Source organism: Euprymna scolopes, chromosome 5 (assembly GCF_053919585.1).
Source record: "Euprymna scolopes isolate OS-2025 chromosome 5, ASM5391958v1, whole genome shotgun sequence".
NCBI classification, from domain to species: domain Eukaryota; kingdom Metazoa; phylum Mollusca; class Cephalopoda; order Sepiida; family Sepiolidae; genus Euprymna; species Euprymna scolopes.
The window spans coordinates 150189231-150206006 of record NC_136486.1 but is presented as its reverse complement, the minus strand read 5'-3'; the positions used below and the strand labels follow the sequence as shown (position 1 = coordinate 150206006).

Below are 16776 nucleotides of genomic sequence, written 5' to 3'. Positions count from 1 at the left end.
ATTATCTCAATAGCAGAAGAATGTATTCCTAAAACAAAATCATCAACCAAGTATAATCATCCCTGGTTTAATAATGACTGTAAAAAGGCTATCAGGCTACGATATGCTGCATTAAGAAAATTCAACAATCAACCAACTACTCAGAATTTAAACAACTTTAAAATATGCAGGGCTAAAGCACGCCGAACAATAAACGAAGCCAAAAGGGAATCATGGGAGAATTTTGTGTCTAAAATCAATAACACCACCAAAGACAAAACTGTATGGAATGTGATTCAGAAAATATCAGGCAAAAACACCAGTCCCCCTGTCAACCACCTCTGTGTAAGCAATAGTAAAATAACTAAAAAAAAGAGGACATGGCAAACCTGCTTGCAGATACTATTGCAAATAATTCATCTTCTAAAAATTACAATAAAAAATTCCAGATCATTAAACAGGAATCAGAAAAATCCAAACTGAACTTTAAAAGTAATGATGAGGAAGAATACAACAAACCTTTTACCATCCATGAACTAAAGGATTCATTAAAAAAAGCCAACAACACGGCTGAGGGACCTGATAAAATAACGTATGAATTTCTAAAACAACTACCAGATGAACCATTAAAGTATTTACTTTCTATTTATAATGACATCTGGCTCAATGGTAATTTTCCAGCAATATGGAAACAAGCCACAGTCATTCCTATACCAAAACCAGGAAAGGATGCATCTGACCTCTCCAATTATCGCCCCATAGCTCTAACAAGCTGCGTGTATAAGATCATGGAGAGAATGGTCAACAACAGGTTAATTTGGTTTCTGGAAACAAATAAAATAACTAATTTTCAGTGTGGCTTCCGAAAACATTGTAGCACAACAGACCATTTAATTCGTTTAAAAACTTTCATCAGAAATTCATTTATACAAAAAAGCATATGACTGCTATTTTCTTTGATCTTGAAAAGGCGTACGATACCACATGGAGGTATGGCATCATGAAAGATCTCAAAGAAGCTGGAATGAAAGGAAGACTACCCATCTTCATCAACAACTTCATTAATAATAGACTATTCAATGTCCGTGTAGGAACGTGCCTATCGGACATCAAGGAACAGGAAACGGGAGTTCCACAGGGAAGTATTTTGTCGGTAACACAATTCAGCCTAAAAATTAACAGTATTGTTGGATGCATAAACCAAGGCGTGGATTGCTCTCTATATGTTGATGATTTTTTAATTGCATACAGCTCGAGACATATCCATATAATTGAGCGTCAACTTCAACAATGCATTGACAAAATAAAAAAATGGACAACTAAGAATGGCTTCAAATTTTCCATTAACAAAACAAAATGTATGCACTTTTGTCAACTAAGAAAACTGCACCCAGATCCTCTTTTAAAACTACATGATATTCCGATTCCTGTTGTAAATGAACATAAATTCTTAGGGTTAATACTAGACAAAAAACTTACATTCATCCCTCATATAAAACATCTTAAAAATAAATGTAATAAAACTCCAGCTAATGCGGGTCATTACCCACACAGATTGGGGAGCGGACAGACAAACCCTATTAAAGTTATATAGATCACTAGTGTGATCGAAGCTAGACTATGGCAGCTTCATTTACGGTGCCACCAGAAAGTCGTACATAAAGATATTGGACACCGTTCAACATCAGGGCCTTAGGCTTGCGCTGGGAGCCTTCCGAACTTCTCCCATCGATAGTCTATGCAGAAGCCAATGAATCCCCATTATCAATTCGACGCGACAAACTAGCCTTGCAATACCTGACCAAAATTCTCTCTTGCCCAGACAATCCTGCATTGCAAACTCACTAGATTACTCGCTCTATGATAGGGAAAAATCACAACCAACAAATCTAACCTCTAACTGTACCTTCAATCCAAATTACCAAAATCTATATGACCAAAAAGTAAAAGCTATAAAACCTTTTGAGCTCCATACAAAACCACTAGTAGAAGATGCAGGTATCACAATCACCAACATCCATGATGTCAATCAACTAAGCCTTCCACCTTGGCTACTAAAACAACCTGAAATTATCCTTGAATTAAATAACCTCCCAAAAAATCAAATCCATCCACTAACCTATCAAGAAAAACTCCTTATCATTCAGGAAAAATACCCAAACCATCAACACATATACACAGATGGGTCCAAAGACAACAACAAAACCGGATGCGGAGTCGTATCCACTAACATTACTTTACAGAAACGACTACCAGACCATGCCTCAATTTTTAGTGCCGAAGCCACAGCCTTAGATATGGCAATAGACCTCATCACTGACCTCACCCACAACAAATTTATAATTTTTTCAGACTCCCTATCGGTACTTGAATCCTTAAAGAATAAAAATTTAAATAACCCACTACTCATCAAATTGCTACAAAAAATACACACTCTCTCACAAAACAAAAGTATCAAATTCTGCTGGATCTCCAGTCATTCTGGAATTCAGGGCAATAAAAAAGCTGACATAGCTGCCAAAAATGCTTTAAAACTCAATAAAAGCAATATAAAAATTCCACATCCTGACTGCAAACAACAAATAAATAATCTCATTATGAAGAAATGGCAAGAAAGATGGAATAACTGTCCAAATAAACTTTTCAAGATCAAACCCACAATAGAAGAACGATTACCAGATGCCAGAAGATCATGTAGAGAGGAAGTGATTTTGTCCCATATTCGCATAGGACATACGCACATAACCCACTCCTTCCTGCTAAAAAAACCCCTCCAGAATGTTTTGCATGCCAAGAACCTTTTACAGTAAAACACTTTCTTTTGGATTGTGGCAATCTCGCGCATATCCAGCAAAATTATTACCATGTCAACAATATGAAGGAACTATTTAAAAAAATAAACTCCAACAAAATACTAACATTTCTGAAAAAAGTAAATCTATATAAAAGAATTTAACTTTAATTCAATCCAACTTTACAAAAAAAAAAAAAAAAAAAAAAAAAAAAAAGGAAGCACATCACCTAATGATACAAAGTCTGATTTGACTCCCTGATTAAATTATCTATTCCACAAAAAAAAAAAAAAAAAAAAAAAAAAAAAAAAAAAAAAAGTTGGAACTCTGCATTAAATAACAAAAAAAAAAATAAATAAATAAAAAAGGTTGATATGCCGTAAAACCAAACCAAACCTAAACAGGACATGTCTATATATCTTAGTATGCTTACAATGGCTTCCATTTGGAGTTTGTTTCTATCGAATGTTGTTTCAAGAAGGGACTTTCAATTTGATGTTTTTTTCTATACTCTTTGAATGAGAGGGTTCAGGGTTATGCTAGGGCAGACAAGGTTAGTGGAATTCTCAAGTGGTATTCCAGACAGCGATGCTAAGACGTTAGTTAGCTCCTAAGTTCTTAAGATGGAAAGATCTTAAGGTGGAAAGTGGCAGCTTGAGTGTTCAGATGGTTGCTTCTGTAGAAGAAAAGTAACTCATCTGTGCTGAGGTTTGCTTCTACTGCTTCTAATATAATCTTGAGATGTTATGAAGAGATTGTCAGCATAGATAAACCATTCAGTGTCAAAGTACAAGATTTTGTCAGTTTTAAAATCTTAGTTCACAGAATCATACGCAGCAGAGATCAACAAAGATGACTAGTTATCAATCCTTTTTTCAAACCCATCTTCATTGTGCAAAGTGAGATTCAGGCGTTGGCTTATTGTTGAATAGCCAAACATGTTGGAGGATGATGACTTGGTCAGCGACTGGAGTCAGGCATGCAAACAATTATTATGGCAGAAAGATCAGGTGGAAAATATATTGATATTATATTGATAACAAACGTTTGTGGAATACATTTTTTAAGGGTTGAATTACACTAAAATGTAGATGCCCAAAAGAGAATAGCAAAAAAAATAATTCAACAATGGAGAAAACATGAAAAACTGAGTAAAAGAATGGAAAGAAAAAAAAACAAATGTAACAAAATTGATATTCAAAACGGGTTCATTTTGAGTCAGCGTTTCGTGTAAGATGTTTCAACTAACCTTTAGAATAATAGAAAAAAATGCTAGAATTGAAATCAAACATTGTGAATGGTGGCCTTTCCATCTAAAAGTTTTTGAATGCGATTTATATTTCCTGTCAATCACTTTCATTATGTAAAAAGAATGACTGTTTCTCTGAATCTTGAAAACATTGTAGATCGCAAAAAATTCAAACGAATTCATTCTTTTAACGAAGATGATCGATAGGGAATAAAAATTGTCCCAAAACTTTTAAATGGAAAAGTGAGTAATCAGAATTTGCCACTTAACTTTATTGAATATGTTTTTTTTTTGTAATGTTAAATTCTATTTCCATTTTAATATTTATCGGATCCCCCCCCCAAAAAAAAAAAATAAGAAAAATTTGTATTATGTAAATTGAACAAATAGTTTTATTTTTCAATATGAAAATGAATGAAATTTTCTGGCTAACCTATGAGTGACGATCTTGCAATGCCTTCTTGAAAACAGTCTAAAGAAACAAGAGGGATAATTTCAACTCAAGATTTTAGAAACACTTTATATGGACTGACCCCAGAGAGAATTGCCAACCAAGTGCTTCAGTGGACTCTTGATGAAAAAAGGAGAGGAAGATCAAAAATGAACTGGAAAAAGACAATACAGAGCGAGATTGGATTGAAACGGGACAAGACTAGGGAGACGTTATGAATCTGATTTCAAATCAATAATGATGACATAGGAGTTACTAATTTTTAACATGAAAGGGGGCGTTGGCATTGCAAAAACTCAAATACGCTTAAAAATGATTTTAAGAAAAATAAAACTATTTGATCAATTTATGTGATTTTTGGTATGCAATATTTTCTTTTCCTCATTTATATGTACATTTGTTCACATGGGGAATTCTCGGCAAGCACCATTTATCTTGTGATGTATGTTAATTGGAACAAGATCTTCAAACTAAACCAACTTTTAATTACTTTTTAATTTTTGGACTCATAAGAATTAATAAAAAAAAAATTTTAAATAAAAAATAAAAAATATTAAAAAAAAAAAAATCAACCAAAGATTAAGTATATCAATGTTTTATAAAAGATTGAAGTTTTTGTGTATTTTTATATCACAGTCTCAATTATTTATGGACTTTGGAAATGAAGCTTTTTTTAGAAAAAAAAAAAAATAAAAAAAAAATAAAAATGATTTATTTAAAATGGAACCATTGTTGAATGTGATGAGAGAATGTGTTGATGACAATGTCTTTCTTTGTCCAAAAGGCGAAACCGATAAGAGCTACAGTTGTTGTCACCAGAAATTTACGTCGGGTTTGCGATATTAAACAAAGAAGATAGGAAGATCGACTTTTTGCAATGCTCGATTCCGTTATGTGACCAATTGGTTCTAAGTTTTTTGTTTCTGTTAACTGCAAAAAATAAAATAAATGATAAATGAATACAAAATACAGACGAAAAATAGAAAAAATATAGACAAAGTAACAGCAACCAATTAATAGACTGAATCACAGAAAGTCATACGTCAGAGTTGGATAATATTAAAAACTTATGAAATATGCAAGGTTCACAGATACCCAGCTTAAGTCGGTCTGTTTAAACGATCTGTTTTCTAGTAGTTGCATGGGTGGGGGGATTTCTTTGTACCACCACATCCATCTTGACCATTTCATCATTTAATCTTGAAATTGTTGTAAAGTGGGAGCAATGTGCAAGTATCACATTTTGAATGTTACCAAAGACAGGTGTTTGCTCAAATTTGTGAAGAACATGCAAATCTCATAGTAACGAAAGCAATATTAAAAAATATGAATAACTGAAGAAGAGTAGCAACAATAACGGTACTATAATTTTTTGCAAGGGAAGCATGCTTTCACTGGGCGCCGCCGTTTAGCGGATACTGCTAATATAGACTATAAATACTAGATTTTTTTTTTAGCAAAAACCTCCAACTTATGGAATTGAAATTGTGCATATTTTCTTTAATAAAAAAAACATCAAAAGCCAGGAGGGGGTGGTTAAATAAGAATATGTATACTGTAAATGCGGTATTGTGGTGACTGGAATTAGTTTGAAAGAACAGATCAAAAGGATGATGCACCCCTTACAATTTGGCCTTGTGCCACATTTGTTTAATTTTCCAAGTATTTTTTGTAAAATTTATTGGAATTATTATGCGTAACTAAATATAATCAAGTTTGGGAGTTATATAATACCGAAATAAAACACTTATAGAAAGAGTCATTGTATACTGAATTACAGTTGCTATTTTACCTATAGATATGGAAAAGGGGAGAGGTTCATACCTTTTACAAACCATGGGGAGGGGAAAAGCACCTGATGACAGTTGCAAAGTATAACAACCTGATATTGAAGTGTCTAACTGTTAAATAAAGTATATAAAATGTCAAAAAAGTATTTGCATGTAAAAATTGTAAAACGCTGAAGAAGAAGAGAAAAAAACAAAAACAAAAAAAAAAACAAACAAAAAACACATTAAATACTTACGACTTTGATTTCTTTATCAAATTTGTCCAACTGAATCAGAAGTTTGGAAGTGTTTTGTTCTGCTTCTTTCATGTAATGAACAAGTTGTTTTAATAATTTGCTATCCTAAAAAAAAGGAATATAAAAAAAAAATAAATAAATCATGTGTTGTTCTCATGACTTTGTAAACAAGCTTCCATCACAATTTTGTTAGATTTGGGGAGGGAGGGGACTAATTAGTGTTCTTTTAGATATTTGTAAAAAAAAAAAAAAAGTGCAACATTTTAGCCATTTGAAGGGGATTTTTCAGGAAATAAACCATAATGTTCCTGTTCGGACAGGGGTGTGGGCTGTTAATGGTTTCATGCAAATACCTGTCAATATTAAATTTTGAACAAAATCTTATTTTAAATATTTGCAAAAAAAAAAATAAATAAATAAAATAAATGAACCAATTTAGGTCAAAGGCCAAATAAGAATTTCCTTGAAAAATCAGGTTCAATAAAAAACACACAGAATAAAAATAAAATAAAAAATACTAACAAAATAATAAAGTGATAAAAACAAATCCTTTCCAAGTGACATTGGAAACAAATAACAAAAAATCAGGAGAAAAAAAATTAATTAGGTACTAATTAGAATTTGTCCTATGTTAAAAAAAAAAAAATTGTATGATGTACATACCCACGATGAAACAAAAATATCACATTCCAAAAATCATATAGTCATTAAGTAGTTTTATTTTTATAAAGAAAATCATTTTTCAAAGATTAATGGGAATTACAACAGCATAAATCTCACAAGTTTACAATTATTAAATTATCCCCCTTTGTTTTTTGAAAATTCTTTTCAAAATGGTAGTCACTTCTCTGATACTCATAAAATTTGATTTTCTTGTTCAAAAATAAAACTACTTTATCACTTTACATGATTTCTGGAATATATTTTCATTTTGCCACAGATACATACATCATATAGATTTTTCTTTATTTTTGTTTTTTTTATTAATATAGGGCGAATTCTGAACAAGAGCCAAAAATTAAATCCAATTCACTTTTTTGGGGTGGGGGTGGAGGAGTCAAATTGATGAATTAGTTAAATTGTGGTGTCTTTTTACATCACTTCATCATGAAAACAAAGTGATTTTTGTTGTTTAAACAATTTTTTCTGGTTGGATACTCCAGCACTCAGAAATTCTTAGAATCCCAATGGATTTCATAAATATTTTTATTATTTCGTTCTTTTGAACAGAATACTAAATGATACACAATAACATTATGCATTGTCAGCCATGTTGTTTGCCTCTGAATTAAACTACAGCAATATGGAGGTGAACGTGACTAAGTGGCTAATGACTGATTCTTGAATTGGAAGCCATGTTTAATTTCAGAAGAGTTTCCGATGGGTAGCTATTTTATACAAGTCCTAGGCATGAAGAATTTTCAGTGGGTCGCTGTTCTGTACAGGTTCTGGACTTTATAATTTTGAAAGTAAAGAGCAAAAAATCCTTTGTGGTGATATGAAAAAATGCTAAACGATTCAATTTTATGGAGTAATTCTGCTTTCTGAACAGAACATGAATTAGTTTGATTTTTCAGTTCCTATCAGCAGTGTTCATGAATAGAATCTTTCAACTTTAAGGGTGCATACCCAATTATAAATCGAAAATATTGCAACACCAAGTCATTAACCTGAGTGTACCAAATTCAAATCCAGGCCATTCCACAGAAACAGTTTCACTTACAGACATTGGCAACCTTTATGTGGCCCTTCCGGTAAGTATCAGATGTCTTTCTACAAAGATTTCTAACTAGAAAGATATCAGAGGAAACGAATGGCAACAATAATCATCTAATTCATTTGAAATGAATGAATGATATTCAACAACTACAGGAGTAAAAAAAACTGAGATTAAAAAAAAAAAAAAAATATGACAATTGAGTACAACTTATTTATGTTTAAGATTACATTATTTGTTTTTTATCTAATTTATATTTGGTTTTGTTTTAAATTTGAACTGTTACGTCTTACACACAAGTTTAAAGTTATATGGCCATGTAGAAGCAACAACAATGTGAGAATATATATATATATATATATATATATATATATGATATATATATTGAGGCAGTTGCCTGTCTAGTCACACTGATGAGCTGTGATACAGCGAAACAGTACTGCATGTGGATAACTATAATGCTCCCTATCTTAGGTTTAGCATACTGGGAAGTGACATACAAACTGCCATTAGCGTATTAAGCGATGCTTTTTGTGTAAACAAATTGAGCTAAGGCATTCGGACGATGTTAAAACATTGTTAATTCATTACCCGCACAGCAGCTAAATAGCGTAATGGTAAGAGCCTTGATTGTCATTTATGTGGTCGGGTTTCGATCCTGGCTTGAGGTAGTTGCCTGTCTAGCTACACTGATGAGCTGTGATACAGCGAAACAGTACTGTATGTGGAGGACTAATATATATATATATATATAAACTAGCGGGGGTACCCGGCATTGCCCGAGTGTTTGTTTCCGGGACCGGGGGGGGGGGAGTTTTAAAAAATGTTATGGTAGGTAAGTAGGAAGGATCAAACCTGGAGTCATGAGTAAAAGTAGGAAAATAAAGTGTGAAAAAAAAAACAAAAAAAAAAACATCTGCAACGTTAACAGTTCGGCCACCAAGAAAAGTCCATTCCAGTTGTTTAGGAAAAAAAAAAACAAAAAAAAAACGACTACGGTAGGTCGGCGCGAACGTGAAAATATAATGTGAATTGTCCAGCACGCTAACCACTACGCCACAGAGCACTGCAGCTTAGTTTAGTGATTTTAAATAACTTCACATGAAAGAACTACGAAGCCAAACCGGTGTTCTCTTCTCAACTGTTCCTTGTGAACAATCCCCAAACAGTGTTAAGTGGTGGCAGGGGGAGGAGGAATTTATTAGAGAGAAAATATTTTACCACTTCCATTGATCTTAACCGATTTTGGCCGTGACTTCTCAGCAGAAAAAGTATAGAAATCTAAGATTATCGAGGAATTTGAGAAATAATAAGCCTATAACACACCTCAGATATTGTTCTGCCGTTTGTGCATATTATATTTGCATGAAATATCTTGATTTTTAATCCTATTAATGTCAAAATCAGGCGGGAAAAAATGAGTTCATTTTATTTATATAGATAAGTGTGAGTTCCAAAAGCAATATCTCGTTTTTTTTGTTGTTTTTATTCTGCCCAAATGGATCAAAGAGAATTGCAAATTGCATTGTTATGATGATTGAACTTATGCATTCAACATCTGAAAATTTCATCTCTCTGTTGCAGATATTGATGGTGTGAGACTAAGAAAGTAACCCGCCAGACGAGCATACGAAGTATAGATGCATCATTAAATTCCTGGTAAAAGTACCTTGAGAATAGTGGTGACTATGTAGAAAAATAAATTCTGGAGCACAAAAGGAGCTTGTTTTAATGGTGCCACTCCTCTCTTTGTAGCTCTACAACTATGTGTGAAAAAAAAAAAAATAGGAGACTACTTTTGAAACGGCCCTCATATTTAGATAATTATTTACTATTTAATTATTTTGTTTAATGATTTTTAATTTATTCATTATTCCTCGTAAAAAAAAAAAATCTTATTGCAATTTAATTTCAAACATTGGATACAGTGTTTGAATGTTAAGTAAAAAAAAAAAAAAAAAAAAACTTAGAAAATTAGATCTTACACTACCAACCTTCAAAAGGTTAATCCAATTTATTAATCATCTGAAAAAATCTAAAATCTCTGGTTCTTGTCCAGAATTCCCTCTATATATATATATATATACCCATGACAAAATGAGAACATCATATTCCAAAAATCACGTAAATTGATCAAGTAATTTTATTTTTATAAAGAAAAATTTAAGCAATTAATGGAAATTCATAGGCATTACGACAAATCTCCAAAGTTTAAATTATTGAGTTATCTCTTTGTTTTTATTTTTTTGTAGATCGTTTTCAAAATGGCAGACAAGACATTCGTTACTCATAAAATTCTATTTCCTTATTTAAAAATAAAACTATATGATCAATTTATGTGATTTTTTGGAACATGATATTTTTGTTTCGTCATGAGTATGTACACGATATAGATTTTTCTTTATTTTTGTTTTTTTAATATAGAGTGAATTCTGGACAAGAACTTAACCACCTCCTTTTCAGGCATTCATGGGTTCATGTGGAAAGGGTTAACCTTGTCAAGCTTTTTTTTAAAAATCTTTTCAGCTGTCACTAATGTTCTTTGTCTTTTTCTCGCCAAATGACACGCCATGAAACAGACTTAATGAACTTTATACATCTCACCTCCATAAGTACTTTTATTTTCACGAGTTGTTCACCTTTTATTTATCTCATCAACAGTCGGAAAAACAAAGAATGGCACCTGCTTGATCAGTGGTCGTATTAAAAGTCTCGTCTTCATTTAATAATGGTACAAAGCAGAAAATTGCTACGTGTGTCTTCACTTGTTTTTGAGATCGTCTTAAATAGTGTTAATTAAATAAAGCCAAGGCAAAATCTCTGCTTCTTAATCTTTTCTTTTCAATTGGAATTATTTTCACTTTCTTTTCCTTTTAATTTTCAATATTTTACTATTTATATTACTTGGGTTTAAAAAAAATGTTTTACGTTTCTTTTACTCTTATTAGTAATAAAAAAAAAAAAAAATAAATAAAACACATATATAATATATAGCTGTCCACAGACAGCTGTTTGCCATCTACAACTCATCAGTATGGTTAGCTACAGTGAGTGTATTCATACCTAGAGTCGGAACCTAAATGGTTGATCACATTACAAATGCTGCTAAACATTTCAAGTACCATACCACCTATGTTAACAAACATTACCACTGTATATAAATAAACATTTGAAGCATACCCCCTTGCTGGACTTTTTTTTTTTGCATATTAATCTTTTTAAGTTATTTAATGCTAAATCCAGTAATTTTAGAAAAAGTTTATGCTTTAAGTTTGTTAAAATATTTATTCATAGTGTTTGGTTTGGTTTGGTTGTATTATAGAGGAAAATTGTTTTTATTTGTTTAGTTTAGCGGCATATCATATTTCATACAGGAGAAGGTATTTTGTGAATAAATGTTTGAAATGTTTGCTGTATTTAGTTTGCGCAGTTGTCATACTAATCATTAACTTTTAAGCTTTAAGTTGTATACCCCCCCTTCCCGTAAAACATTAACAAACACTTGTCTAACTACAACCAGTATCAACATTTTCTCCCATCCTATCTGTCCATAAAACTAAATGAAAATTTAATGAACAAAGTTTCTTTCCTAGAAGTGCCCACTTGTGGAATTATGCTGTGGGACTGCTTCCCAGCTGACTACAATAGGATAGCTTTCAAATCTGTAGTTAGATATGCAGCTCTGGATGGACATTGTAAAGAGACCAGACGCGGTCAGCACAAAATAGACAAGTGTGGTGAAAAGACGTGCGCATGGTGACAATATATTTTTTATCCTAATTTTACCATAAAATCCAACGTAAAAATTTCTTGTTTAGTTGTCAAATAATCAATACAGTATTGTTGGTATGATATTTAGATTCTCTGTGAGATAGGAACCATTTTGGAAATAATTAAAATTAATCAAAAATTATCTAGGAAAAAATGTATAAGTTTTAAACAATTGTTCGTTTTCTTTCTTTTTTTTTTTTTTTTAGATTTGCTAAACTTATTTTTAAACTCGTTTTTTTTTTTTTTTTTAAATAAATTGCAATTAAAAAAATTTCTGAAAAAGAACAATCATAAAAACATTTCAACAATTTTTTGAAAGTAAATTTCACAACCTAAACCTGTTAAAAATGTAAAATAAGAAAATAAACTGAAAAGGTTTTCAAAAAAACATACAGTAAATAAATTAAATATTTTTTTATTAATTAAAAGAAAAAATAACTTAGATAAATGCTTAAAATATATAAACCCAAAGTGAGTTTTTCCAACTATTTAAATATTAAACAATAAAAAAAATACTAAAAGTCATTCATTTAAACAAATAACTTTCCTGAATCAAATAAAAGATACTTCAAAATGTTACCTAATTATTGCATAAAAAATTTAGGTTATCTCTAAAAATGTAATTTTCATATTCAAATATTTACTTTATAAAATGCTTTAATTTTAAACTGACTTGTTCAATTTTTAGCATGGCATTTCTGTTTTCGATGCAATATAAAATGTTTCACAACTTGATTTTTAACTCTGTTAAACTAAAAAAATCCCTTTTGCAAATACCTTTCTAGGAATTTTGTGCAAAGAGATTAGTTTATGTTAAATTTATGTAGCAAAATGAATCACTTTCTAGAAAATTGAATAGATTCATTTTTCAACATTCTTATATACAGATTATTTAAAAACTATACAATACATATTTCAGAGATGTACAGAAATTGATATGGATAGACTTTTTACCGTTTAAAAGGCTGTTAAAAATCTAATCTAATCATCAGCGACTCACAAAATGAAAATAAATCAAAGAATAGAGATCAAAACGAATTGAATGGATTTTAAACAGCTTTTTTAGATGGTAAAAGATTAATCCACATCAATGAAACCATGATACATCTCTGAAGTATATAACAGTTTTTAAATAATTTGTATTTTAGTTCTCACATTTGCAATTGTGCACTTTATTGATTTGTTTAAAACACCCCAATGCTATATATATATATGTATATATATATATATATATATATATATATACATACATACATACATACATACATACATATATGATTACATATCAATGTTTAATTAATGTAGTACTCCAAAGACCTATAAAAAATGCAACAAACATTTTAGTGCATGCATGGGAAGGGGGAGGATCATATGATGACATATCAACTCCAAGTGGATAATTTTACATTTAAGTTTATATATTAAACAAAAATACTCAATAAAAAGTAGGCAAGTCTATTTAAAAGAAAATGTCAACATCTAATCCTGCCAAAAGAAATCTTGTATATTTTCTAAATCCTAGATTCTATTCTGAACTATTTAAAATATGCTTTGAAATGTGAATTCAAAATGAATGAGCAAGAGTAAACGTAGATGTTTTGTAACACCTCTTTCTGCTGCTATTAGTTTTGATTACAGAACTTAGCACGAATTTGCGTCAGGCTGTGCCACATGCACTGGTTTGACTTTTGTAATAATGCAAACCGTGCATAATGTAATGATAATCATTAGATTTTAAATAAGGAAAATTTGGTTCTTGCCCAGAATCACCCCCATATTACAAAACAAAAATACAGAAAAATCTTTACGATGTACCCATGACACAACAAAAAGATCATACCCCAAAAATCATGTACTTTTATTTTCAAATAAAAATCATTTTTAAACGATTTTAAGAGATTAATGCGGAATCATACACTATTACAAGATAAATCTCACAACTTTGAATTATTGAATTCTTTTTTTAATACATGGATTTATTAAACTTTAATCCTTTTCCTCTTAATATTCTGGTATATCTTTATATGAACAGAAGAATTATAAGATGCCCCCCCCCTCCAAAGAAAAACAATTTGATTACTCACCTCAATGAACAGCAGGGTTTGTTTTAGACAATCTATATAATTATAAAACTCAAATGACCTTGTAACGAGTGATGTAACCCACTTTCTGGTTTACGACATCCGGTTGTGCATGCGCGCATAAACAAATAAACACAAATCGCTTCTTTTGCAGATTTTGACCTGCGCACCAAAATATTAACATTATCATTTCAAAAATTATTATTTAACATGGGAAGAGTGGGGGTGTTTTGCAACTATTCTTTATTCCAACTATACTGTCGCTATTTTCTTACAACTAAACAGCTTTAACCCGTTGACAAACATAACAATTATAATAAAGCCAAGACTACTACTACTACTCTATCTGTCCCTTTTCCTTCTTTTTTTTTATTTTTTGTTTACATTTCTAGATACAAAATACTTGTGTGAGAACGGTGAGTTTGTTGACACATTTACTAATCTGTTTCAATATTAGTTTTATTTTATTTATTTAGGTTTTATTTTTTTGCTTCAGGTTTTATTAATTTTTTTTTTTTTTTTTTTAGATTTTAAGTTCCTATAACTTGGTTGAAGGATTCCAATAAGGGTTTTTCATTCTTATATATTTCTCATCGGTAGGTTCATGTGCGTTTTTGCTGCTAAATGACTTTCGTCTGCGTTCGATTCGTAGGAAAATCATGTTTAACTTTTGAGCAATTATTCGGAAAAATAGGTAACTTTACACGAATAGGGAGGATTTTTTTTTCATGTTGGAGTGATCCGTCTGATTTTTCATTTTAATATACTTTCATAGAAATGTTTCTGTTATGTAAAAAAAAAAAAAACTATTTTCTTTACATCACAAGTGTCATGCTCATACATGACTTCCATAGCTAATATAACATACTGACCCAATGGGTCACGGGTAGTCTAGTAATTAATAACTGGAGTAAGTTGCTTAAACATGTCAAAAATGTAACTTGTATAATTAGATTTTTATGACAAACAAGAAAAAAAAAAAAAAGTCACAATAAAATGAGTTTGCGTGTTTTGTTTTGTAAGTGTGGCTTGTTCCACAACATATCAACCATTTATTATTTAAGGTTGAATAAGATTGACAAATGGAATTCCATAAGTAGGATAATGATTTTATATTGTCAGAAAACTCTTAAAAGAAAATTTTACAGATAGGAAGGACATTATTCCCTATACAAAACATTACTGTTGGAGTTGCACCCCTACAGATTTTGACAATGGACTATTCCTGACCACTTCCAGTAACCAGTTCCTACTATCAAGTAGTCTTAAGCTGAGACTCAGTGGGAATGAGTTGTGACCTTACTTTGCCCTTCCAGTTGAGCGGAGTCCCACTCAACCAATATACATTTCTGTATTTTCTGTTAATATATATTTCTTTTCACTGTTTCCAAGCCTTTTCATTCTTCTTTCAACATTTAAACAACAACAATTACTCTGAGGAAATTTTACAGTGATAATTTCAGAAAAAAAACAAAAAAAAACAATGTCTCCTAGAAAACATTACTCTTCAGAATTGGTAATTTTTTTTATTCTCAATACAACTGATCCTCAATCATAGCGTTTTAGTATGTCTTTGGGAGAAAAGAAACAAAGAAATAAGTTTTTTATTGCTAAAGAATCAGATTGAACAATACAGTCAGAAATGAGCTTAAAAATATTAGGACATGATGTGACCAGTAGACTGACAAATTGGGACTCTCCAATCTTCCATTTAGCCAAAGTAAGGAGTGAAATGGAAGGATGGTTCAGCTACCAATGATCCCCTCTTAAGTTTTCACAGGTTGCCACCCACAACCTATAAGTGACCCCGTTTGTGAGGAGAGTAAAAAAAGAAAAGAATGTTATTAAAAATTTTGTTACAAGTTATGAATTATGCTAATTTTCTTTTCCTCTCCAACTGAGCAAATAATGACAAAATCTGCATTGCAAATAAAAAGCAGTGCTATTTTTTTCATTTGGACGAGAAGTTTTAATTTTGAGAGTGTATATTACTTACATATGTTTCTGTGATGATTTCTGGATGTGATCGGACCTGATCACCAATATAATTGACAGTAGATGTTATGTAAAGAGCATGTCTAGAAATATTGGCTAACATTGCAACAGTATCTTGACACCTGCAAACAAAGAAGACAACATTATTAAATATGGACACACATCTCTTATCTCAATATTAAAAACTGACCTTAGAAAGAATATATTTTTAATTAAAAAGAAGTTACAAACTTTTACCTTTATGAGAGCAGAATTAGACAAGAAAAAATGAGGGGGGGGCACTTTGGTTTGGGATAAAAATTAGTGTTGGGACAATTAAGAATCGGAATCAGTTAATGTATCAAAATCGGGAAAAACATTAAAATTGTCACATCACTAATAAGAATAAAAACTTCCCAAGTCTAGAAGAATTTCTTCTTCACTAACCAAGTACACAAAAAACAACGCAAAACAGATGATATACAAAGAAACAAGTAAACAAGGACACAATCTCTGCAATGTTTTTTTGAAATATACATCTCTTATTTTATAAAATAAATACAAAAAATGCAGAATAGTTTTAATTTTAAAATAAATATCTTTGAAGTGTGTAATATTTTATTTGTTTACATGTTTTGATAAAGAAAATTTTGTATTTGTTAAATGCTATTTCGTTTGCTTAACATTTTGTTTACATAAAAAAAAAAAATTCTGCTATGTTTTTCTACTCTTAAAT

The 16776-nt window shown here is 30.9% G+C and overlaps 1 protein-coding gene across 1 annotated transcript in view; it reads right to left on the bottom strand.

Moving 5' to 3' along the window:
• Window positions 1-5050: 5050 nt before the first annotated feature.
• Window positions 5051-16776, bottom strand: part of LOC145277018 (ankyrin repeat, SAM and basic leucine zipper domain-containing protein 1-like) — a 61089-nt gene continuing 49363 nt past the window's right edge. Inside the window, exons 10-12 of the mRNA XM_080128622.1 lie at window positions 16063-16183; window positions 6498-6602; window positions 5051-5401 (exon numbers count right to left, since the gene is read on the bottom strand). Coding sequence (XP_079984748.1) covers window positions 5183-5401; window positions 6498-6602; window positions 16063-16183 — 445 coding nt within the window. The 3' untranslated portion in view covers window positions 5051-5182. The remainder of the gene's footprint in view (window positions 5402-6497; window positions 6603-16062; window positions 16184-16776) is intronic.